This window comes from Phaethon aethereus (genome assembly GCF_964289735.1).
Source record: "Phaethon aethereus genome assembly, chromosome: 1".
Lineage (NCBI taxonomy): Eukaryota > Metazoa > Chordata > Aves > Phaethontiformes > Phaethontidae > Phaethon > Phaethon aethereus.
Genome location: NC_138575.1, coordinates 126,768,483 through 126,796,263, shown reverse-complemented (window position 1 = coordinate 126,796,263; position 27,781 = coordinate 126,768,483). Strand labels below are relative to the sequence as shown.

The following is a 27,781-nucleotide window of genomic DNA, read 5'->3' as shown; positions in this document are numbered from 1 at the left end:
TAAAAGAAAAAGATCATTTCAAACCCTGCTCTGACAATAAAGTACGTTTAATTGAGAATATTAAACCTGAAAAGTCAAGAAATTTCAGCGCGTTGAATCCTTGCCACCTCCTCATATAATTTAACCGAATGAGGATAACCTGACCCATAAATACAGCAATAAAGTGAATTCTAATTATGTGCTACAGCTACATATAATTTAAACATATACACAAGCTTAGTTCATTGGTCTTCATAGTTAAGAACTTTTTAAAAAAAATGTTTACAGTAATTTTGAGCCACTAGCATTTCTCTAGAAAGCAAAAAAGAGCAGAAGTCAAGGCAGATTAGCACCATGTACAAATTCTCCATTAAGAAGAAATAAAGTTAACAAATTTAATTATTTTATCAAAAATAATGGAAAACCTACAGAAGCTTGAAAGTAAATATAAGCATGACCTAGAACAAAGGAAGATAGTAGTTTGTCATAGCAGAAAGGATAAATTAATTAGCAGAGAAATAACACTTTGAATCCTACATGACAAGAATTCAAGACAAAAAAGTATTTTTTTAAAAAAGAAAACTGACTAAAGGTACTCCAAATTATAAAGGCCACAATCAGAACAACCCAAAACTAAAAGGTATCTAAATTAGGTACCTATATATCTATCTGAACTAGGCAGGAGATTTAACAGATATATTACTCTTGCTTTGATAACACCTTTTTTCTTTAACACAAGCTTCTTTTCGACAACTTTAGCTTCTACTGATTGCAAGGTAAAGGATCAAATGCTTCTGCAACAACTGATATAATCTGCACAGAAGATCACCTCTTTATTTCCATAAACCACATTCTGTAAAACTCTGCCCTAAAAATGCATATTCTGTCTTTTATTCTTCATTCCAGATATGAAGGAAATAATTTATTTATATAATTTAGTCCATCTGCCAACCAATGCAATGTTTTCCCTTTAATATTGGTCAATAACATAAGACAAGCCTGGTTTTTATTTTACCTTTATTCATAGTTTCATCAGGCATTTACGTTAAGGCTGAAAACATTGCAAGTATGTTTCTCACCCAGCAGAAGGAAAGGTATTCAACTTTGATGGCTTTTTCTTTCCTTCCTTGATTCAAGAGTTCAGACAAATCTTCCTTGAGAAGGATTAAAGAAACCCACAGCAAAATTGGTTTCCCAAACCCAAACTAATAACCACCCCTGGGAACCAATGTAAACAGGAGTTGACACAGTGATTTAGCTCCACAAGGACCATTAACAAGCTCACAGCATATACAACTAATTTCATGAAGGTACTCGTTGCTAGGATGCCAATTTACTATCAGTCACTTTTCTTGTCATTGCTGATAGAAATATGCTTATAAGTAGGAACAAACATCCATATTTCCTTCCTTGTTTGAAGAATTCTTGCTTCTTGAGCTCCACAGAATGCAAATCCTGTTTTATTTCTGCTGAGGTTTTTGCTGATGCTTTGGAACAGAATTGGTATTTTACCGTATTTCGATAGTTTAGCTAGTATACCTATGGTTTTAATGCTTTATATTTCGATTTTCCATCAGCTGGAGGCAGGATAGCATCAACATTTTAGAGGGTTTACTGTTAATAAAAATAGTTGACAAAATAGCTGTTGAACTACCGCTAGCTATTTATGTAATCCCATTGCTAACTGATATTTCAAAAGAATGTATAGCTACTAGGAATTTTCAGTTCTCCACAGAAGTCCGTAATTAAGAACAAGAGATAGTAAAGTGTTCTCTTAATAAACCATTTAATTTTATATTAGACATTTAGCTGTGAAAGTCTGGGCTGACACTCTTAAACTATGATTTAATACATTATTATCACTGAAATCATGAAATAAATTAGCTCCCAGAAACAAAGACACAGAGAAAAAGCAACAGAATTTCTTCTCTGAAAAGATCTATGCTAGAAATTTGAAGAATGCCAGTTTCAATTTTTCTTAAAAAACAAAGAAATATTTAAACAAATCCTTGAGAAATGTTACAAACAACTTGTGCTGTCATTTCAAACATTAGAAAAGTTAACATACAGATTAAATCAAAACAATTTAAGCGACATACTTGAGTAGGCCAACAAACTTGAATCAGTGTACCTTCTTGCTTTTATTACAGATATATAGTTGATGCAATGACAGATACGATTCCTAGTCAGATTCAAATCTAACTAGTGATTTGAATCTTTACTGATCATAATGATGAAGCAGTCTTACTCTGATTACTATTTTGGTCTATTTATCAAAAAGGGTAGGAAAAAAGAAATTACAGAAATGCTAAATTAAATTATTTATTAGATTACATGCAGCACAAGTCCATATTGGAATGATACAAGTCTCATCATTGTATGAAGCCATTTGATCATCATACAGCATGGTAGCTATACTTGTTTGTCAATTAGACAATAATATGATTGAAATATTGCAGCCATATAAAAAATATTTAAGCAATCCAATTTCTTCCTATGCCATTACTGTACAGCTCTAAAATCATTCTAGCTATCTTGCAGTTTCATCTTTCCCTAAGAGATTTACCACATTTTCTTACAAATGATACAATTATGTGGATGGGACTTAATTTTTCTAACTTGAGGTGCTACATATCAAAACTTTTGCACTTTCATCAGCCTTTAAATGCACCTTACCTACTAAACTAGCTGAAAGGACCAGGTATTCCAGAAATAGTTACACAGGACAAAACGGTGGGATCTCTGAAGCATTAATGCTTCCCAGTATGATAAGGTCAACTCGTTCTTCGTTAAGAACAGTGACTAGTAGCTAGGTGCCTAAATTTAGGTGTTTCTGCATCACCACTGGAGGCAACACTGGGGCTGTCAGAAATGTTCTTTTCCCTTTCCACCTTAAGTATAACTGTCCCATAGCTCTGACCACATCTATTAGATTTGCTTTCCTCCCATTAACATGTCTCCATTTCCCTTCTTTTCATCAAATTACTTAATTCTCAGGCTCTATACCTAATGTAGCATAAGCTGCCTCTCTCAGCCAGGGTATATATTTAGGGTCTTCCCTGTCTAGAGACTGCACCTGGATATTTCATTTAATAAAAATGATGGACCTGACCTTCATGAGTTTGTCTAATTTATTTTGAACTAGTCAACTGTTTTAGCATCCAAAGTGTCCTATGATAGCTGAGTTACAGAAGTTAAACACTGTGTATGAAAAAGTACTTCACTTGGTTCAGTTTGTATATCCTGCCACAGCTGCTCTATTAACTTTCTGCAAACTATTCATAATCTTATGTACCTGTCATGTCCCTTAACTACCTTTTTTAATGACAGGAAATTAATTTTTTTTAAGTATCTGTCTTTATAAAGCGATTGCTGCATCCTTCTGATCATCTTTGATTCTCTCTCTCTTTTTTCCCCCCTATCCCTGTTATATTGTTTGCTGGTGTGACTAGAACTGCACACAATATTCAAGACGTGTACACCATAGCTGTTTAGAAAGTTATACTGAGGTCTCATATTTTGATGTCTATTTGTTTCCTAATAAATTGTCTTTTTGAATGATCCTGAACACTGGATTGATTTTTTCATTGAACCATCCACAAAGATCACTATCCTCTGACATGGAGACATTTATACAGCTTCTTTACGGGTGATTCCCCAGTGTCAATAAGGCACGCGCTCACTGTCTCACTGTAGGCTTTGATGGACTATCCTTCTATCTCCCTGCTAACTTTTCAAGAAACTTAAGTGGACTATATGCTCTTTAAGACTTCCAGTCATATGACTCGTTTTCCTAAAAAATGGCCAGTGGTTTCAAATATTGAACAGGGTCAGATAGACAGGCTTGGGCATCATTGCATTAGTCTTATTTTCCTTTAAAAGCAAGGAAAAAATTAAGCTACTCAGGTGGCATAGCCAAAGTCCTGGTTAAACAATAAAAACAAACACCAAACATACAAACACTAAGAACTAGCAGAAATCTCTTTTTCTATAGTAATGAAAAATGTTAAAGCTGAGAACATATAGGAGGAAAAGAATAAGTCAGTTTTGGATGTGTTGTTACAAATCATGAAAACATGGCAGAAAATGGCAGATGCATATAATTGCACAGAGGGAAAGCAGAAACATAGAGGTAGTATTATGAAAGTAAGAAGCAGAATGCAAGCCTTGAGATCAACCACACATAAAAGAAGATTAGAAAAACAACAGGGTGTTGAAAAACATTGACAGCTAGAGAGAAAACACAGCAGAGAGGTTAAAAATGTGAGAAGATGGACTAATACAGAAGTAAGAAGATTGTGATCACTGAGATACAGGATTACAGGGACATCAAAGAAGCTGGAGTGCAAATTTCAAGCTCTGAAAATTGATCAAAAACAGGTCTTGGTAATTTATTAAATTAATTTCCATTAAGTACATATGGCAAAACCTAGGCTACATGAATTAAGAGAAACTGAAAGTTAATGCAGCCAGTATTCATGTACAATCTGTTCAGAAGTTTTACCTGCATTGATGACAAGTACTGAATGGAATTTAGATAGGCAGAAAAACTGAAAAAGACACAGAACAAGGAAAATAACTATTGTTCTACTTTGACAGAATATCCTAGATACAGTGATCAATACAGGGAGAAGCACAGTACAGTAAGGACTTCATCCTTTCCCTGACTATGTCTCATCCAAAACCATTATTCTTGCTCCCACATTAAGAGAAATGATTTAAATTCCATATATTTTTGAAGCTGAGTTGCCAGAAAAGTCACCAGAGTAACATTCCTTGCAGTATTACTTTTTTTTGCTATGATTTTGCAGTGAAAAGTAACTGGTAGCATTTCATGTAATCTAATTATGTGGCGATAAAAAGACAGTAAACTTTGGTTTAAATTTTTTAGTTGAAGCCTGTAATCTTATGTAAATCTCTTAAGGAACACTTTGCTCCATGAATGATAGGAATATTGTATTTTAACCAAAAATTTTAAAGATAAAAGATTTTCATTTGCAAAAGTTAGCACATAGATTGCATCTTTATAATTGCATATGCATGTAAAAACACTATCTTAAAATATGTACATAACCAATCTGTATAGTTATTTACCCACATATAACAGGCAAACATATCCTGATTCTTAACTGACTAGGCTATCACATGAAAACCACTCACAGAACATACTTTCTATTCTTACCAGTTCGTTAACCAGAATGACAGTGCAGTAACGTTTTTCCAGATTAAAGGGAAGGAAGTGAATTTCTAAGCCTGCAGAACTTCTCCCTTCCAAGAACAGTTTTTCCATTGGACTGAAGAATTCATGCAGGAGGCTGGGTGGGTCTGCTGTTAAAGTAAGTTTAAAGGGTTGTTTATATACTACAGCAAGGGTTGTAAAATAATGTAACTGCCTGAGTTGAAATATAAGGATACTGTATACAGCCTCCTGTAATCAGTATTTAAAACACACTTGTAATCAGTAATCAATGTTTATGGTTACACTTGTGTAAATGTGCTGCAATATTGCATGCTGTTTTATTTAAATGCATTTTGCTAACTACTTGTGTTCTTATTCTGTGCACTGAAACAAAACTGGGGAAAACAGTTCTCACCATCTAAAACTCTTTAAGAATGTAGTGCCTATAAGCAAATGACTCCTCCTACCAGAAAGAATAGTACAGTTTACTACTATTTAAACAAACATTCTTGCGTTCAGTAGCAGTAGCTATGTTATGTTACAGTCTGAAATCCCCAAGAATGGACAAAACTAAGTACTGGCAAGCTTGCTTTTTTCCTGTTGCTTTCAAAAAGCATTATGCTGAGAAAGTGCTTTCTCCATACCACACTAGGAACCTTAGGGTTGAATCCAGCAGAGCCTGACTGCTTTCTCACTGCGTGTTTCTCATCTGTTAAGCATATTTTGATAATGCAGATTACTTTAGAACCAGACTGCTATTCAATCTTGGCTGCCTCGCTTTCTAGGAAGTTCGGCAGATTTAAGAATAGAAGTGAAAGTGAAGGCAACAGATATGAATGAAGATCATGTACGAAACCTATGCCAATCTCTGGCCAATTAAATAGAACTGATTCACCCCTCAAAAAAAACAAGACCCAAGCTGAAGAAAGGCATAGCCACCACCCACCTTTTCTCTCCATAGTCCAAATTGTTTTCCAAACACTAAAAATACAAATGTCCCAATATTCACGCTTTAACCAGCAGTTAAATTTGATATGAATTTGATGTTTCTAAAGCCTCTCAAAATTGTCTCCTGTTCAAGTGTTCCTAATTCAGAGTTAAGTCAAACTGTGGAGCAGACTGAATTAGTCTTGTGAGAGCCCTCCCTCCTCACATTCTTTCTGAATTCTGTGAAATTAAAACAATCACCAAAGGTGTAAAATTTAATAAATAATTTAGATTTTTTTTTTTACAGTTTTCTTCTTTTTTATTATGGCTGCTCCAAAAGAAAAAAAATATTCCTAATTCTTAGTGCTTTCCAGTTAGGACACTTGGACCTTCATAGTACATGTTCTCTCAAGTCAGGGTGTAAAACACATACAGATGACTCTTGTTTAGGTTTTTTTCACCATGCTATTGAGAGAATGAAGGGGAATTATTCTCAATGCAGAAATACACTTCTACAAGAAATGAAAACACAATTTTGTTTCCAAAACTTGAAATGCCATCAGAAATGTCTCTCTAGGTCCAATCTGATCAAAGCCATAAAAACCTTTTAAACTATTCACAAATTGATATAATAGTTGTCCACCACTTCATTACTTAAGGTACATACTTTTTATTTTTATGGACTGTGTATTAGTTGGTTGTTAATCACATTTGATAATACAATATGAGATAATCAATATATCTAGAAGAGCTAGATTATTCAGATTACAAATCTGCTTTCCATATGGCCTCATGGAAACTCAACAATATTTTCCAAGAGGACAAATTTAATTTCATAAGGCCATCCTACAAATTTTGCTCAAGTGGACTTGCAACAGTCTCAGAAAAGGCTGTAGCTCTAGATTCATATGTTTTAATAGAACTGTTGACTGGCATTCCATAGGAAATAAGAGCAAGAAATGCATAATCCCTGTTGATGAATATTTTCAAAAATAAATTAGGTAAGCTGCAAAGGCTCCACATCAGACTCCCATGAAGCCAGCCCACAGGCTCTTAAAAAAGAAAAATAGATTTCTTTCTTTTTAGTGGTAAAATCATTAGGACTATACTGCAAACTTAGAAATCATTTCACTAAATTCAATATATCAGAAGATAAACTCTCCTATAAGTAACAGTTACTGAGCATACCCATAACAAATATCACTGAACGTACTTTAGATGTCAAAATCTTGCTTGTGTAGATAATCTAATTTCTATGGTAGTGACACAAGAGGTATTGTATAGAGATACTTACAGCAATTTAAGTTGTTCTCTTCATTTGGATCTTCTGGCAGTGCACCATTTTTAACATGTAATATGTCATTTTCAGAACTAAAAGGAAAAAATAAAAATTAAAGCAAAACTCTAAAGCTGGACATTTCTATTAGTAATAGATAGCTTCATTCCCCTTTTTATGAATATATACTGGAAAAGCAAATGTTTTCAAGAAAGCAAAAAAAAACTCCAAAACCACATTTTGTAACTATGTTTCCAATAACATTCAATCCATCTCTTCCTCTTAAGTTAGTAGTTGTATTTACAGCAGAGCCAGAACATGCTCCAGTTTAATATCTCTGCAACACTCATACAAGCAAAATTTCATGTTAAAAAAAAAATACAATTGTATTTTGCCAGTCAAACTTACTCCTGCCCAATAACACTTCTGGGGGATTTCAGTGCCAATTCTTCTCTCTATCATTTCAATATCCTATGGGGATAGACAAAAATTGTTCCCTGGTATATCCTGAAGTGGCAAGGCCTTGCATTCTTGATGCTCTTTATACTTAAGCAGAAATATGTGTTTAATGTGACTCAGGGGTTCAATAAGCATTCCTCAGCATCAGTTAAACAAATGTCAAAGAAAGCTAGCAAACCCCTTTTTTTGCTTCCTTGCTTAGGCCTGGAGAAATACAAGAAACCAAACTCCCATGCTGAGCTCCGCTGATTTCCACAGAAGTCTGCGTATATGCAGGGGCGATGCTACCAAATCCTAAAGAAGGTTCAGGCCTTAATTGCTTTCATTTCCTGAAATACAGCACTGTTGAAATTTTATCTCATTTCAGTTTTTCCAATTAAAAAGTTAATGTTTTATTTATGTTGTTGTTGTTATTTATTGTTCAGTGCAACTGCAGATTTCTGGCCTCTGAGACATTAGCATTTCACCATCTAAACTTGAAAATTTTACCTGTGGGGAATAATATTTTAAATGTAACATATTGTGATTGCACTGAATTATTCCTTTTTTCCCTTCTTTGTCCACTTAATAAATTGTATTTTTACAAATAAAGAGAAAGTAAACTCTGCATCTTGGCTAGAAATGCACAAGAAGTTCATCACTTCGAAGTTTGCTTTTTCAATTGTAAAGGAAATGAGAGGCTCATTTTTTCATAAAGTCCTACACTTAACCCTTCCTAGACAGTAAAGTCAATACAGCATTAATAAGAGATATTTTTAACCTTATTTTTTACATCTCACTTATATGTTTTTTTACATCTCACTTATATGTATTCTTAAATGCAGAGACTTTAGTTACTGCATAGAATATGGACAATTATGAAGACTAAATTTTATAAGCTGCAAGTCAACCATTTGAATAATTCCTATATAGTGTGACATACCATTAGCTTTAAAAGACATTTCCTAATTTCTATTTGGACTGTAAAACAGTAATGCTTTGGGTTTTGTACTACTACATCTCAACAGTAAAACTTTTCTAAATTATTATTCTAAACTTTATAAACTATTATAACTATTCTAAATTATTTAGAAAAGTTTATCGATAAATGCAACTTTCTAATTTAAGTATATGAAATAAATACTTCTATTCTTCAAGACACGCTCTTTCACTTAAAATCACATGCATTTTTGTAAGTCTCTAAGGTGCTTAAATAACCTCATTATGCACCAGGATTTCAAATGATGACGTATATACTGGACAATACAGTGAATTGATTTGGATCCTTCTCCCTGATATTGATGAGTATTTTTAACTCACAAGGGACAGATGAATCTTTTAATCTATAATTTATTATAAATATATAACAAATTCAAAGACAGCTTACTGCATGTTTTCCCTATAGACTTTTAAATACACCTTTGATTTTGTAAAGTCAAGCTTAAAAATAATATGCATGTTCATATTTATTTATTTGTTTGTTTATTTGTTTGTTTAGGTTTTTTAAGTCAGTATTATACTCTGATAGTAAAAAACACATCTTATTATAAAACTAGGGAAAATTTATACAATGTTATCTGACCTAACCAAGCCCCAGGACAGCAATATGTTTAAGAAATTTAATAGGAAACCTACTTCTTTTGTTATTTAAGACAAGACATCCCTTTTTTAACAAATGAAATCAGTAAAGCTAAGTAAAACATGGATTTTACACTAACCCTGATAAATGTTAAGTGATCCAAACTCAATCCAGTAAGTGCAAGATCCAGATTTAAACCATCAGAAAAATACCACTTGAATCCCACAATTCTGTATACCAGGGATTTACAAACTGCAAGAAACCAATACTACACAAATTATTTAAAACTTGTGAGCCATTCTTTTTTCTTAGAGGAAACAAAGCACAATTATTTAAGAAAAAGTGCAACATAGACAGTGCAACACTTGCATATTTCATGGCTAAAAATAGGGGGCTGATGTTCTCATTATCTCTACCTAATGTAAATAATTTCTCTTATTTACAGTGCTGTTTTCCAAACAGACTGAATTGGCACCTTACATTTGCCATTTTCAAAATCTTCATCTTTTTAATATTGGAGTGGAAATTAATTACCTAAAATAGTTTTTCTCTAAAATATTCCTTAGATGTTTTCTTTTTCTCTTTTTTTTCTTCACAAGAATTATTATACAAAAAAACCCCCACACTTGAAATTCACTTTCGTACACATGGTTTACAACATTTCTGCTCATAGAATAAATATAAACTGGGACATAATCTTCCATGATTTCCCGTGCAAAGGCTAATTTTACTCTTGGCTCTTTGAGTAAATATTTGGGGAATTTATACCACACAATGAAGAATTAGGGATGTACAACCCCCATGTTAATATGTAGTTCATGATCTTACTAGGAAGCATCAAACCTCGTAAGAGCAGCCCTTCAAACAATTCCTACTAAAAATAATTATTTTCCTGTTTCTGTTAATTTAGTTCATATACAAGGTTCATTTCCACAGGGTTATAGTCCTGAAAAGAGGGGATGAGAAAGCCCAGGAACAGCAAAGCTTCTCCCTTTGCACCTCTTTTTACACCAAGGCTACAGGAATGATCTATATTCACTAACAGTGCAGTTAACCATTCACAAGGAACCTAAAGCAATCAAGGATTTCTCTGAGAAAGCAGTGAATGTGAAGAATCTTAGCCTAAACATCTTAATTCTGTTCATTACAATATTGCTTTTCAAATGTATTTTAAAAGAATGCATATACTGGAAAAAAAACTTACCACAAAATCTTTGCTTCTTCCCATCCCCCCAAAGCAAATTGTGCTTCTTATCACCATACTTCCTTCACATGACTTTATATCTTTTTCTATCCTTCTTCACAAATAATTTCTACCATTGTTGACAGGAGTTAAGACTCTGTGCGGTTACATTTATGGAAGCAGAGTTTTATTTAATTTACAACAAGCACAGAGCTCATAGATGTTGAAAACTATACTGTAATGTATCTCAAAAAAAATACTGCAAGCTTCTAGCTCTGGACTCAGGTTTAATATTATCCACACATAAAAGTCTTTCTCCCTAGCAGTAAAACTTGATGAACCAGCTTATAGCAAACAATTATTACATACAGCATTTGAGAGCTATTGGGTCTCTCTTAAAATAAATAGTTAATCTTGCTGGGCTAAGAGAAAATCACAACCTTAAATAAATGGACTTGTAAAATTCTCAGAATATGTTACCCTGGAGATGCATTTTAATACCTATTCTTAAAGGCCTTTTTTCTGAAAGGAAAATTATCTCTGAGGTATGTAAGTACAACATACTATTTGTTCTGTACTTAGAAATAAGTACCCCACATAAAAATACATAGATATAAATTTTATGTAACAGATCATCTTGTTCAATGCTTTATGCCAAGTTGTGATTGTAAAAACAGAGACTATAGCAGAAGAATCACTGTAAAAATAATAAAAAAAAAAGCTGCCTGAAAAAATAACATAATAAGCATATTACATGGAAATACATTACACAGATTTCTTCACTGGGACAAACTATACATTGAATAAGTCCTATTTTCAGAGCTGAATGACAGAGAAACTCATTGCACTGATTTCACATGGTATTGAACATCTCTCTATATAATTTTTTTCTCACCCCAACAAACAGAGCACCTGCAGATAAGTGAAGGGAAAGGGAAATGTGTGCTGTGGAAGAGGTGAACGTTGTACCTCATTCTTCTGTAATGAAAAGAAATAGCATCGCATTCAATAATAACAACAAAAGAAATATAGTTAAGATCAGGAAGATATAAGAAAGCATGGTTACAAGCACAGTCTGGCTCCATACATCCCCTTTCAATGCACAGAGAAATAAGGAAACGGATTAGGCAGAATAGCTTAAAGCTGCCATAAAATGTCTACACAGACTGTTTGCTGCACCTGGGTCGGGCTAATCCCCAGTATCAATACAGGCTGGGGTATGAAGGGCTTGAGAGCAGCCCTGCAGAGGAGGACTTGGGGGTACTGGTGGATAAAAACCTGGACATGAGCCGGCAATGTGCGCTCACAGCCCAGAAGGCCAACCGTATCCTGGGCTGCATCCAAAGAAGCATGGCCAGCAGGTCGAGGGAGGTGATTCTGCCCCTCTAGTCCACTCTGCTGAAACCCCACCTGGAGGGTGCGTCCAGCCCTGAGCACAGGAAAGACATGGATCTGTTGGAGTGGGTCCAGAGGAGGGCCACAAAAATGGTCAGAGCGATGGAACACCTCTCCTGTGAGGACAGGCTGAGAGAGCTGGGGTTGTTCAGCTTGGAGAAGAGAAGGCTCCAGGGAGACGCTATTGTGGACTTTCAATACTGAAAGAAGGGGCACAAGAAAGACAGAGACTTTTTAGCAGGGCCTGTTGTGATAGGACAAGGGGTAATAGTTTTAAACTAAAAGAAGGTAGAATTATATTCGATGTAAAGAAACTACAATGAGGGTGGTGAGACACTGGAACAGGTTTCCCAGAGAAGTTGTGGATGCCCCACCACTGGAAGCATTCAAGGTCAGGTTGGACAGGGCTTCGAGCAACCTGATCCGTGGAAGATATCCCTGCCCACAGCAGGGATTTGAAACTAAATGATCTTTACAGGTTCTTCCAACCCAAACAATTCTACGATTCTATACTATTAAGACCACAGTAGTGTCCTATCACAACATATGCACCAAACATTCTACTCCATATTAACACTGAAGTCTACTGTATGAAAAATATCGCTGAAGAACTCAAGACAATGTCCAACAATAAGTTTATGCATGTGCTCTGTAAACACAATGGCAAAGGATCAGTGGTCTACTTGTAAGACTAAGCACTTTATATCACACTGTGGATCATATCTCTAAGGCTGACAACTCAGGTATTAGAAGTGATTGAGCTTAACAGGGGGAATGGTGACCAAGCAACTTCAGAGGCTGCCTCTCATTTGTTGTTTTTTGTTGCAAACACAACTTGTCCCTTCCAAAGCAAGGTTATTTTACTGTGCATTAGATGAAAAAAAAGTTCTGCAACAGTAAGTTACAGGTGATGGTCGGTTCAGGAGGGCACCTCTCAATTCCTTGGTACAAAGACCTGTTTGGATTAGAGAAAATGGCAGGTGTGAATACTTCCAATTCATTTATAATCATAGAAACATAGAATCATTAAGGTTGGAGAAGACCTCTAAGATCATCAAGTCCAACCATCAACCCAACACCACCATGCCCGCTAAACCATGTCCTGAAGTGCCACGTCCACATGTTTTCTGAACACTTCCAGTGATGATTACTCCACCACTTCACTGGGCAGCTTATTCCAATGTTTGATCACTCTCTCAGTAAAGACATTTTTCCTAGTATCTAGTCTAAATCTCCCCTGGCGCAACTTGAGGCCATTTCCTCTTGTCCTATCGCTAGTTACTTACGAGAAGAGACCAACACCCATGTAGCCACAACCCCCTTTCAGGTAGTTGTAGGGAGCGATAAGGTCTCCCCTCAGCCTCCTCTTCTCCAGACTGAACAACCCCAGTTCCCTCAGCCACTCCCCATAAGACTTGTGCTCCAGACCCCTCACCAGCTTCGTTGCCCTTCTCTGGACACGCTCCAGAAACTCAATGTCCTTCTTGTAGTGAGGGGCCCAAAACAGAACACAGGATTCGAGGTGCGGCCTCACCAGTGCCGAGTACAGGGGCACGATCACTTCCCTACTTCCCTACCCCTGCTGGCCACACTATTTCTGATACAGGCCAGGATGCTGTTGGCCTTTTTGGCCACCTGGGCACACTGCCGGCTCATGTTCAGCCAGCTGTCAACCAGCACCCCCAGGTCCTTATCTGCTAAGCAGCTTTCCAGCCACTCTTCCCCAAGCTTGTAGTGTTGCATGGGGTTGTTGTGACCCAACTGCAGGACCCGGCACTTGCCCTTATTAAACCTCATACAGTTGACCTCTATTCATCGATCCAGCCTGTCCAGATCCCTCTGCAGAGCCCTCCTACCCTCCAGCAGATCAACACTCCCACCCAACTTGGTGTCATCTGCAAACTTACTGAGGGAGCACTCGATCCCCTCATCCAGATCATCAATAAAGATATTAAGCAAGACTGGCCCCAAAATTGAGCCCTGGGCAACACCACTTGTGACCAGCCGCCAACTAGATTTAACTCCATTCACTATAACTCTCTGGGCTTGGCCATCCAGCCAGTTCTTTACCCAGTGAAAAGTACACCTGTCTAAGGCACGAGACACCAATTTATCCAGGAGAATGCTGTAGGAGATAGTGTCAAAGGCTTTACTAAAGTCTGGGTAGACAACATCCACAGCCTTTCCCTCATCCACTAGGCAGGTGACCTGGCCATAGAAGGAAATCAGGTAGGTCAAGAAGGACCTGCCTTTCATGAACCCGTGCTGGCTGGGCCTGATCCCTTGGTTGTCCTCTACATGTCTTGTGAGCACCCTTGAGATGAACTGCTCCACAATCTTCCCTGGTACGGAGGTCAGGCTGACAGGCCTGTATCCTCCTTCCAGGCCTTCTTGTGGATGGGCATCACACTGGCAAAACTCCAGTCATCTGGGACCTTCCCCGTTATCCAGGACTGCTGATAAATGATGGAGAGTGGCTTGGCAAGCTCCTCCTCCAGCTCCCTCAGTACTCCTGGATGTAGCCCATCTAATCCCAACTAATTCTTTACTTGACACACGAAACTGTTTAGAACAAGAAGGGTAAGAACAAAATTCAGGAAATTAAAATCATTTGGAATTCCTGGTATTAGCTCTGGTAAAAGAAAAAGTAAATCATTTAACATTAACAAGCTCTATACAATATTCTGCAAAGCTTGATTTGAAATTCATTAATTAATTGTTCCTTTTTTGGTTTTAGAATGAGTGTTTCTTAATGTAAAAATATTTATCCTCATTCACAGCTTTTTTTGCAAATCATTCTGTGCAATCATGAGCCATCCTTATGACTCATGGTCACTGTAATGCATGCTCTAAACTGCTTAGTCATGGTCTTAGAATAGGACTATTAGCGAATCATTAGTATGCCTTTACCACTTCCTAGTTTTACAGAAGGAAATCTATGAAGGAAAAGTTAGCTATTAAATGTAACACTGAACTTTTACTGTCATTCAACAATTTTTTTTAATGGACATCATTCAAAATACCAACATGCTTGAAAACTACTTATAGGTAGTTTTGTATTACAATTCCTGGGCCATGTGGTGTGCATCTCTCCACCTGGTTCTCCTTCTCCCACAGGGAGCAGACCATGCTGGCACACAGATGTAGACGAAGGATAATAACTGAAGTGTCAACGGCTTGGAAAAGCACAGAAAAGTGCATAACTTGAAAAAAATCCAGGCACATGTATCACAGTATACTTAAAACAAAAACTATGTCAACTGGATGAAAGAAAAGATAGGACCCTTCTCACCAAACATCATTCAGCTCCCCATGGACGAAGAGGTCTTGCCTGCAACCACTGAATGACACCCTGCCTCAGACATTGGCTTAGACAGCACTGTGTCCCAGTAAACATATAGTTCATCTGGGCTCTAACTTCAGATGGAATATCTTTCCAGTCACATTATGGTGAGCCCATGACACAATAATTAAAGGGTCTGTCTCCTCTTTGGTATGAATGACACCATTTTGGGTGCCTGTGGTACTGACAGAGGGGAAAGGTGGTAGGTAAGAGGGCTACCTGCCAGGTAAAGTTTGTCACAGTGAGGTTTAAAGTGGTGTGTCTGACACATCTGGGGGCATAGTATGAGGACACAGAAGGAACTATGAGACTGAGAGACCCACTTGGACCTGCACGGATGATGATTAAGTTGTTAGGATCAAAGCATGCAAATGACATCACTCATGTAGACACAATTACTTAGAGTATAATCACTGATTTTGTGATGGTTTTATGCTCATGGAGCACTTAGAGCAATGGGCATTTTCTGGATTTAGCAAAGGAATAAAAATGATTGCAGGCACAATGTTCTTACTGATCAGTTATGAATTGCACACATACTAATTTTTTAACACAAGTTTCAGAAGCTTGTTATGTACCATTCAAGAAAAAGATCTTATTAAAAAGAGCACCTAAGCGGATGCTACTATCACAGATAATGGAAACATCTAAAATTATAGCAAATAAATACTAGAGATTTCTAAAGATTTAAGTTGCCCTTAAATTAAGTCCAGTAAGAGTGAGGCCTGGATGTGTGACTAAAATTACACATTTTAGACTGGTTTATTTCCTACAGATAAATTAAGCTGAAATATCCAGGACGATAAAACTCTTTTTCTATTTCAACAGCTTCTAATACCTCCAAGTACAATATACTAGTAAAATCTGCAGACATCAATGGAGTTACCAGAGTGGCTCTATTTTTTTTTCTTTCTTTTTAAGAGACCTTGGATAGTAGTTTTGGAAAATCACTATTTTGTCCTAAGAGAGTTTTTAGTAAGAGTTATACAGTTTTCCAGTTCATTTCTTCTCTTGCTTAAATTGAAGATGGAGCCCTTTACTCTGGCACATGCTAATGGCATTTGAGTTCTCAGTGTTATCCATCTACCCCATCAGAATTGATAGCATAGGAGATATGAACATTGATTCTGTATTACATCACATTTTCAATTACATTCAGAAAAGACCAAATGTCTTTTTGGCAAAAAATATGTAGAGAAGTAATGTCCAATCAAATCAGTCCAACATCTGCTTAGTAGACTGAGAATTTGGAGATGTTATCAGAGTAACTAGTAGTTACAACCAGACTCTTGTTTCTAACATGCATTACATGAAATGGCTATTTCCTCTTGGATGCAGGCCTTGCTAAACAATATCTACAGGTTTTGTACAAAAATCATTGTGCTGATGTTGGCTGCACATTTCAAAACTAACAATCATTAATCACCAGAGGTTCACCTATTGTAGCACATTTGATAAGTGTAGCTTAGCTGTAAGTGCACAGAGCACACAGGACACTGGCAATCAGTGCAGCCCACAGCACACAAATGAGGGACAGAATAGCATTGAATGCATCCACCTAAAATGTCTATGTAATTCTTTCCTGAACAGTATTTCTCGGCTGGAGTATTTTTCACATGTATTGTTAGAGGGCTGCTGATAGTGTATTTTCAAAGCTGGATCCTGCCTCTATGAGAAGAAACCTGATTAGTTTACACTTTGGTTATCTTTCCTGTAAGCTGACTTCTTACTCCTGTTGGGGGTTTTTTTAGCTATTATCCTATTCCAACTGATGATTATAAGTCCTGCTCTATGAATAAATAATTATAAAACATGGTTGAAGTAACAGAAGATTAGAGAAATAGATGTCTATAAATAAAATGCTCAATATGTGAACGCAAAATCTATCATCAAAAAGACTTAGAATTAATAGTTTCAGTCTATGACTGAAAAATAGAGTTATTAAAGTGTCACTTACTAAAACAACAGTGCAATTCTTAATACCTAGCAAGTTCCAAATGTTGTTTTAGATATTTGTGGTAGCTCTTTCTCTATTCTGGGCCACTTCTAGAGAGTGCCACAAATTTTAGTTCTCACACCTTTTTGATTCTTTCTCCTTTAACTTTGATTATCAGTGATTCTGATTTACATCTCACCTCTTCAATGCCCACAAAGATTTCTGCCTGTTCATCTAAAATTATTGGTATTTATCTCAGTGTCTAATAATTAAAGAAAATGAAGGCAGAAATACCTTCTTTCAGACTGTAAGTCGTAAGCATAGATTTTTTTTTATATGTCTCCTTGACTCCCATTCCAATTGCTCTCTGTTTTTTATTCTTTGTCCTTTTATTATCTTTTCCACACTTACTTTGAACTCTCCTCCTTTCAGATTTCCTATGTTAGAAAATCTGTCCATGGTCAGCTAAGTAATAATGTCTAGACACAACATTACACTAATTTATATCAATATATCTGCACTAATAACCCCTTAGTCTGTTCTTGCATCTCCAGGAGTCTACTGAACCTGTAACATTTTACACTTCAGCACAATTAGAATTCTATAGACTGCCTAGTTATAAATAAAAACTTGACCTTACTGTTACACCTTCAAACATCTCTACCTTCTTCATTCCAAGAATTAGAACTAAGCCTGTTGTGGTGAACTTGAACTAGTTGTCAGCATTTCAGTCACCTAAGTCACCATGGTTGCCCCTATTCCAGCATCAATAATTCACCTTTCAATGCTAGTTTCTCTAACACTTTTTCCAAATGGCACACTACATGTATTTTTATCTTTTACAGCATATTTATCTCTTCTTCATTGTTATTTGTAAACTGTTTTTAAAATGTTACATAATTCTACAATATTTACATGTCCTAACCATCCTTTACAGCAGGTATGTACACAACTATACACAAAGATGTACATCTAATAGATTGTATAATCTAATATATTATAACTTGCAATTGCCATTTAGAACTTACCTGAATGTTTGCTCTTTCTTCACTTGCCTGGCTTGATATACTTGCTCCGGCTGCATTAAGTAACTTGTGGATTCCAGCAAAATGACCCTGGAATATGGCAAGTACACATCATCACCACATTTTTAACTTGCAGAATAACTCAGTTTATTCTAACTTTTAAATGAAGGGTTAATAAAGAAGCTTGTTCTTTTCAAACAAAGATACTTTAAAAGCACTGTAAAAAATTTTTAAACCAGATTTTTAAAAATACTTATGCAATAATTGATTAATTCTTCCTTATTTAATAACTTAAAACATTTTGCACTTTTTAGGTCATGTAATTTTTACAGCTCATGTAAGCATGCAAAATCCTGAGACACTTACTCAAGGATTATCAGGAAATATCATAAACTACTACCTCATCAATACCATAGGTTGATTTGTAATCATAGGGATGGTCCACAGCTATGTCATGACATGCAGATGAATTTTCAATTTTCTTTTCAAAAAGTTTTAAAAACTAAACATTTAAAAATGGAAAAATAATGTGCATTTCAATATTAGGACAAATTATATACATATTTTAATTGGAAATAATTTTCTAAAGTGTAATTTATACTACTATCTGTACTAAATTGAATGATTGAATAAGCAATTCCTTTCCAATTGAAAAAAAAAAGCTCAGTTAATTTTATTTTGCTTTTGTAAATAATCTATTAAGATAAATTGTGATTTCCCAGACAAACCACAAGAAACTGCTTCACTTTGTTTTCTCCTAGAAGATTCTGATCTTCTTTCCTTTTATATACATGACATTGTGCACACGTTATTTCCATTCTAGGTATTGAATAATCTGTTGACCTACTGCTAGTCATTAGTCAAGAATTAACTTTTGGTATCACTGTAGAAGTTCTGTTACATGGCACCAGCACACATAATTCTTTTGTTTTAAACCACACTTCTACATTTTCTCTGCAGTCTCAGACAACAGCAAAAACAGAAGGAAGATTACAGAGTACATAGTAAAAACACAGAAGCCAGTGTCAACATGCTTAGCACTAGCTGTGGATCTAAATTCAAACTTTTCAACAGAGTTATGATAATTTACATCAACATTAGTTGATTCTCTGCCCAAGTGTTGAATCTGCCATTTAAAAAAATAATAATAAACACCATTGTTTGTTATAATATCTTGTATTATAGAATTACTTTTCTATTCTTGTGAGAGAAATAGTTGCACTACTTCACAAAGAAATGTATAATTTTAAAAGTATTCAAGTAACTTTTCTTAATGAAGTACAAACATTCAGTAATCTTTAAAATATAGGTCTATACACAAGCATTAAAAGCTAGGAACCCAGAAAACATTATTTAGTTGATAGAATGGGTAACATTCTAATAAATAGCTGAATGCTAGGCAAGGATTAGTTTAGGGTACAGAGTTTATATCTTTTGGAAACAACAGACATTTACTATATATTTGACACAAGTTCAAAGAGTTGCTCATATTTTTAATTTGTCCTTTTCTTAAACTGTACCAAATTATACACCTTGTTTTAAGATTTTCAGCCCAATTTTCTGTAAAAGAGCTACTTACTTGCTATCACAAGTGCATTTCCTAGTGTAATTTGCAACTAAGCAATACACGCCCTGATGGAACACTAGATGGAACACTATCTAAGTTCAGAAGAGGATCTATCCAGATCTGCTCACTGAAAGTTTGGTAACAAATGCTGGAACACATGCCTATCTCTGCTCTGACTATTTCTGGGATATATCTTAAATCTACAGACTGTCTGAAGTTAGAAGGCACAAATAAACCTAGCAACATCTAACAAAATACTGGAAACATGATACCAAGATTCTTTTATATTAGGTCACTTGTTCAAATGTTGTCCAAATTGATAATTACTTAAAGTAATTGTAAAGTAGCTTTCGAATGGTATACATAAATTTAAATTACTTTATTGCCTTTAATCTGTTCTTTCCAAGAGAGTTATCCATGTCATAGAACTGACTACAGGCAGCTGTAATCACTGACCACCTCAAGGGCTTTAAAAAAAGACAAGCTAAATAAATTCCTATGATCCCCACACACAAGGCTTATGCCAGAGCACATTGCTGGAGCAGTGAAAACAATCCTGTTACAGGTGTGTATAAGAAACCCATTCTGCGGATGAAAGAGAAATGTAATATGCAACATATATATTAGACAGATGAGTAAAACAAGCTAAAAAGGTTATTGAAAATGGATCTTGTAAATAAATGAATGATGTAAACCAAAGCTTAGCTCTATAGACTAAAGACAAGATATGGAGTCAGATCACATTAATAGATTTTAAAGGGGCACAGCACTCTCTCTCTTGTGTATTAAGGAAAACAACATTTATAACTCTGCAGTGGTTACATCTATGATGAATACAAATGAAAAATTAGATTAACTGATAGTGATGCGAGCTCCAAGGCAAAAGTATGTTTTTTCCTTCTGCATGCTTAATAATTTAAACAGCAGGATAAAGCAGATTTGGGAAAAAATAACCAACTATTAATTAAGATGGTTTATTTCTCTTTGGAATTCTGTTGGACCTCAGCCAAACACAAAAATACAAGCAAGGTTCATGAACTCCATTTGATAAAAGCTCTAGATTTATTGCTTACACTGAGATGGATTTCAATCAAGGCTTATTTATCTTCTTTATTCATTATGATAGCTTCCATTTCATAGTGCTTGTAACAATTCTGGTAATGTAATTCCCTATAATTTAACCTCAAGGTTTTACAATTTTAAGGAGAAGAAGAAAATTATGGAAATGAATTGATAAAACATGAACATGAAGAAATTTTCTTTACAGCACTGTCTACCTGAATATGCCATCAGTTCTGAAGGGATTAGTAACATTTAGGATAATTTTCTTCAGCTCATAACATGGGGATTTGCATTTTAATATAACCTAAAAGAAAACAAATATTTATATCAATATGAAAAAGTTGCAAAAACACATTCATGTATAATACATAAACAAACAGGAAAATATTACAAAGAAGAGTAGAACTGTGTTTGAACACTTATGACTACAAAATTAACTTAATTTAAATGAGAGACTTTGTTGCCAGCAAAATACAGATAAAGCCTATTTCTTTTTAAATGTGCATTAAACTTCACCACGTTTTAAATGCTTTTCCAAACGATAGCACAAGGCCAAGAATTGAGCTATCATCTTTCTTCCTGCTTATCTTTACATGTCCTCTATTTTTTTTATCTTGCTCCAACCTTCCTTTATAGCATCAGTGTCTATTACTATGGTATAAAGAGCATGCGTAAAGCAAAATAAATAAGGGAATCACATAAACACTATCTAAGTTCAGAAGAGGATCTATCCAGATCTGCTCAATGAATGTTTGATAACAAATGCTGGAACACATGCCTACCTCTGCTCTGACTATTTCTGGGGTATATTTTAAATCTACAGACTGTCTGAAGTTAAAAGGCACAAATAAACCTAGCAACATCTAACAAAAGTTTGCTGTCCCTCAGGATCTCACCACTGAAATCACTAGGCTAAAGCATACCACCACCTCCGTAATGGAATTTCCAAAAGCATCCCTATGCTGAAAGGGCTCCAGATTTATTTTCAGCCAATCAGCGCAAAATTTTTAAATTTGTTCAGCATCTAAGCATGCCTTATATCCTTAGGAACCTTAAATATTCTCCTAGGCTTTTCTCTGCATGTACATAGGCTAATATTGGAAACCTGAAAATTCAGAGGTCTGCTGATGGTAACTCACCTCAGTTCACTTTTGTTTGATACAACGTACAGATGAACAGTATTTTTGTGACAGTATTAATCATACACACATAAACTTACAGCAGGCTCAATATGTTTGACTTCAGATTTCAGAGAGAATGTCAGTGTGGCACCATCTATTCCACCCACACTCTTTGAGATCAGTAGCAACACTGCTTCAGCAGGGCGCAGAAAACGACTAGTGAATTCCACATTTATACTTGTTTGTCTCCTAGGCAAAAGTAATAATAATAATAATAATAATAATAATAATAATAATAGGCACAAAACTGTGACTCAGAAATTACTCAGAAATGTCATTTCAGGAGCACATTTTAGAGTCTTTGTAAGGAAAGAGGGCTAGAAAATAAAGTTAGTTGTTTCTTCTGAAATACTTTGTTGTGGTTCAATTTTCTGCCGAAGAGCACCTTAAAACATTCTACTAAAAGAACTATATAAATAGAAAAAGAACAATATTGAGACCTTATTGCTTTTTATGACCTCATTATGTAGCTTAATTTTTCTTTCCACACACACTAGCACAGGAAGTTCTCCTTCCTTATAGTATTACCCTAAATTAACAACTGATTTACTTTATGCTTCCCTATTTGAATAGGTTTTTGAGTTAAACTGTCAGACATCCTGTTATGAAAGTTGCGAGGCAGATCTAGATGTCCTTAATCAAATCCCCACTGAAAACTGAGAAAGAAATGAGTAAAAAAAACCCCTCAGAATAATTAGTAAAGCTGAGTAATTAAGAGGTGGAAAAAACAAAGTTCTCTCACACAAGCAACAGCTCAAGTCTCTGATGGGAAACTGGAGAAGGGGAGACCACATGGAATGAGAGTTTAGACTAGATAGAAGTTAAGTTTAGACTTGATTTGCATTAGTCCTGCAACTAAGCAAGATCAATAAGAAAAGTTTAGTGGCTGAAGCTCACACTTTTTTAGCTCTTAAATTTACTCTCTGAGTCTGAGATTAATATTTTAAGAAGGCATGAAGGTCAGAAAGATTATAATCTGTAGGATTGTTCTAAAAGCAAGAGAACAGTAGAATCTAAACATATTATGCCTTTCTACACATATGACCAGAGCAAAGAAAGCTTTCTCTACACAGAAAAAAACTTATATTTTTGGAGCTGCAAGTAGAATATCTCAAAATACATACCAAAAAGTCAGCTGACTGGTTTATATTTTCATTGTGATGCCATTCTATATAGTCAAAGAAATTTTAAAATTTGCCTCCCAAGAAACTGTATGAAAGAGATGGCAGAAAGAAAATAACCTATAGTAAAATCTTGAAATTTCTTAATTTACTTAAGCTCATACTTAAAAGAAATTCTTAAAATATAGGAAAAGGATATATTTATAAACTGCAGATTTGTTAGTTGTATTTCTGGAAGAGATAGCAGATACTAAAGTCAAAAGGAAGCCTCTCTCCAACCCAAATAAGCCTTCCCTTTAAGCAACTAATAGGAACTGTGCAGCCTGACAGAAAAAAAATAAAATAGAGGGCAGAGGGAAATTATGTGTCATTTATTGGTCTTCTGCTAACTGGGAATTCTAAAGCAGAGGCAACCAAATAACAGTGCTATGTGAAATATGCCTGTTATATATTGCATGTATATATACTTACACATGCAAGTGGTGAAGTAGAGGACTTCTATATAGCAATCAGCATACCATGTCTTCAATGGAATCATGTTAATTTACATTTGGTTCACAACTTTCATAATAACATCTACTTTTTCAAGTGAACTCAATGCACACATCTCTTCATATAAGTTGAGCCATCACAACAATGGCAGAAGTTCTATAAACTTATTTTGATGGGATTAGTGGCAAGTGTCATCCCTGGATGATAGTTGCTGTCAAGGAAACTTTCTGGAAGGTCTTTTACCTCATTCTTATGATGGACTGGGAGAAAAAAAAAATAAGTATAACATTCTCACTTAAAACTACCTTGGGACCTGGGAACTGGATGGTGATAAATAGAACACCAGTACCTTAAAAAAAGTTGGAGGAAGAACAGGAGAATAACGGACTTTTAAGCAGCAAATCTATACTATGCAATGTAGTAGAAAAAATTATAAAGAATAAAAGAACAGGATAAGTATAAATTATACCTACTATAATCAAGATCTACATAAATGAGATCTAACTAGCAGGAGTCTACATCTGTAAAATGTAGTCCTGTCTTGTAAACCTATGGGAGTTCATTAAAGGATTTCAACAAGTACAGGGTCAACAGAGATTTAATTCTTCTATTTCTAACAATATCCCTTTCTGTAGACTTACAAGGAAACTAGCAGACAGCAAAGAAGCAAGGAAAGAAGCAAAGAAACATAAAGTAGGAACTAACACTTCTTACTATGAAGAAAAGGCCATTAATGGAGTCCTGGAGGGCCTGTGACAATTGGAAAGTAAGGAAGTTTACTATTGTTCTAAGTTGTTCCAGGATGTAAGGACAAGAATGGACAGTGCAAAGATTGCAGGACCTTATGAAACAACAAAATGACACGGAAATACAGTGTACATAGGTGTAAAGAGATGCACACAAGGAAAGTAGTTTTGTGTTTACATAAAATTATGGCTTCTAAGCCATTATAACTCGCCATTGAGAACTTGAGATTTGCATCAGATAGTTTCATGAAAACATCAGCACAGTTCTGGGAAACAGCCAACAAAGCAAATTAAGTGTTAGGGATAATTAGAAAAGGAACAGACAACAACATAGATCACCATTAGGCCACCAGGTCCCATTCAAAGGTCTCAAACCTTAATTACTGTTTGCACCTCTTTACCTCAAAAATGATACAGCAGAACTGAAAGAAGCTCACCAAACTGCAGAAAGGATGACTACAGGTAATAGAATTAACCCAGCATGTTCTCTAGGCTTAACACTTAGGATAAAGGAATATGATATTGCCCAGAGTTCTTCCCAATGCCAAAAGTCTCACAATGTCAATTCTGAGAATCAATGATTAAATCCTTGTGATGGTGCATTTCTCCCCTGCCCTCCTGGACCACTCTATGACCTTAGGAACTCTTGGCAAGCCTTGGTCTTGGTACAATGAGTTTGGTAGTTAAAAGCCCCTTGACAGTACCAAGCACTCTTGCGTAGCTAAGGTGAGGAATGGTACTGACCGTTCCAGGAATTCAGTTGTGGGAGTAACTAATCATCCCCTTGATGGCCCTGGAACATACTTTATCTAATCGTGACTTGGGTGGATCAGTACCAGTGCCACTGGAATTTCAAGAATTGATTGCGTCAAGGATGGAAATTTACTGATGCCTAAAGTCAATCATCTCGCAACCCTATAAACAGCAGTCCCAAGTGAGGCCCTTTGAGCTCTCCTGGACTGCAGTGGGCTGCAACCAGCATGTCCCTCTGAGTGGGATGCCTCTCCAAGCTTGAGAACTCTCAAGTTCGAGATAAGTTTGGAGGACCATCACCAAAGACCTGGGCTGAAACCCCCACTCCTTGAGGCTCAATCCTAGCCCATTAAAAAATGCAAAGGCATTTGACATGAGTATTTCACTGAACTCAAGGGGAATTTTTGACAGGTATACCTTTATACATGTCTATGTCTATATCTATATGTGTGTGTGTATGTAATTTTCCCTTTAGACATAAACTGTTGATCAAGTCTGGGACTAGGATTGGATTCAGCCGCACCCAGACTCCTCTCAGAGAAGGAGTTTAGAAAGCAAGTGGGTCCACTCTGAACCTCGTGGCTCAACAAGAGGGTCTTCCTCATCTTCTTTCCCTAATCCCTATAAATCATACCAACCCAATTCTGACTTAATTTTTCTTTGTATGTTTTTTCCACGCTGAATAAGTGATAGAGTGAACCTTGCCATCAATTCTGTTGTCATGCTTTTTTACAAATTACAAATTTTACAAATATTAAAATCTTTTATTTTTCTAATATCTCTGGCAGTGATTCTTTAAGCAGCCTAAACCACTCATTTGTGACAATCTTAGAAGTTCTGAAAACCTGGCTCTTACAGCTTCCATGTTCCTGCTGCAGAGCCCCCAGACATTACCATTTCTGCTAAGCCCCCCAGAGTCTGAGGCTCCTAAGTCGTCCTGCCATTCAAAACATCCTGGAAAATGCAATCTGGGACTGCAGACTCCCAGAGAAGTACACTGCCTGAGATACCCACTCCCAAAGCCACTTTAAAGAACAAGTTTTAAGGAGTCTGCTCTGCTCTTGTCACAAATAGGAATGGCAGGGAAATGGAGCATATGGAACATTCTGCGTGATATTTGCCCTCTGGCTCATGCAACAGCAGAAAAATCTGATTTGAATTGTGAACTGTTGCCTTCTGTGGCAAAGCCAGCATCAGGGAAAACACAAAGTTGCTTAGTTTTTTTTCTCTATTCATCTGTGTTGTGGTCAATGCACAGTGAGGGAAAACTCAGCTCATGGAATTGTTCTATAATCTTGTTCTTTCTCATATTATTATAACTAGCCCCATCCATACCCACTTCAGTTGATATACTGTAGAGGTCAAAGATTCTTAATTTCTTTATTAGCTCAGCATGTACCATCTTTCAATAAAGCAAGCAATCAAATTCTCTCTCTTTTATTTGTTATACTTCAGTGTAGGAAAAGAAAGATAGAAAGTTGTTTGGAGGGATCACTTTTGCAGAGTTTAAGGCCAACAGAAATCACTAGATAACATAATCTGAAGTAGTTGTATACTACAGGTCATTATGTACAACCCAATCATCCTTCAATTGCTTCTGATAACTACCATTTGGCAGAAGCACTTTTCTGAGAAAGCACCTCGTATTATCTAAAGCAGCAGGTTGGATTAAATAACTTTCTGAGGTCACTTCCTGTACTATTTTCAATGTTCTGTGATTTGCAAAACGCCTACAGTTAAAGAATTTGTCATTCAGATAGAGTTTCTTCCCTTCAGTAGCTGATCACCTTCACTTACCTTCGCTATGCAATTCACCAGGTTGAATTTGTATAACTCCAGCTTCAAGCTGTTGTTCTTATAAAAATTTTTATTCTATATTGCTTGTAGTTAAGTAGGTGCCTTTCCCAGGAAGGTACTTTTAAATATTTTAAATATGAGGTCATCCTCATCATTTCTCTTGTTAAGGTACCCAGACTGAGTCACTTACAGGCATGTCTACGCCTCATAAGAGAGCTCAGAGATCTTTATGCTATTTACTGTTGTGAACTGCAAGTCTATATGGCACAGTGCAGTGCCATGGAGAGTGGGAATATTAGATCAAAGAGTAATTACATTATATGCAAATCTGACACTCAGCTACACTGAGAATGTTCTGATGTATACCAAAAGCCACAGCCGATTCACAATAGTCTTTGAAAGATTTCCCTGATGTTCAGTTGCTTAGGATTAAAGCCAGTTTCATCTTGGCCAATTGATATAAAATATTAATTCTTGAGAGATATTGGGTGTAGGCGGCAAGCTTTTGGTAGCAGAGGGCTGTAGGAGCAGCCTCTGGGAGAATAGACTAGGAGCTGCCGTGTGCAAGACACAGCCAGTTCCAGCTGGCTCCATAATGAACCCACTGCAGGACACAGATGAGTTTAAGAAAGGGCAAAAACATCAGAGGGGCAAGGAAAAAGAGTAAGAAACAGCAGTGGGAACATCAAGGTCAGAGAAGGAGAGGGAGAGGAGGTGCTCCAGCTGCCAGAGCAGATATTTCCCTGCAGCATGTAGAGGTGACCACACCAGAGCAGATATCCACACTTCAGTCCATGGAGGG

At 36.0% G+C, this 27,781-nt stretch overlaps 1 protein-coding gene across 1 annotated transcript in view; it reads right to left on the bottom strand.

Moving 5' to 3' along the window:
- The window catches only part of CFAP47 (cilia and flagella associated protein 47), a gene marked incomplete at its 5' end in the record, with an annotated part of 409,359 nt that overhangs the window by 217,972 nt on the left and 163,606 nt on the right, over window positions 1-27,781 (bottom strand). The window contains 5 exons of the mRNA XM_082014136.1: window positions 5,162-5,307; window positions 7,380-7,456; window positions 18,264-18,350; window positions 21,105-21,193; window positions 22,109-22,259. Coding sequence (XP_081870262.1) covers window positions 5,162-5,307; window positions 7,380-7,456; window positions 18,264-18,350; window positions 21,105-21,193; window positions 22,109-22,259 — 550 coding nt within the window. The remainder of the gene's footprint in view (window positions 1-5,161; window positions 5,308-7,379; window positions 7,457-18,263; window positions 18,351-21,104; window positions 21,194-22,108; window positions 22,260-27,781) is intronic.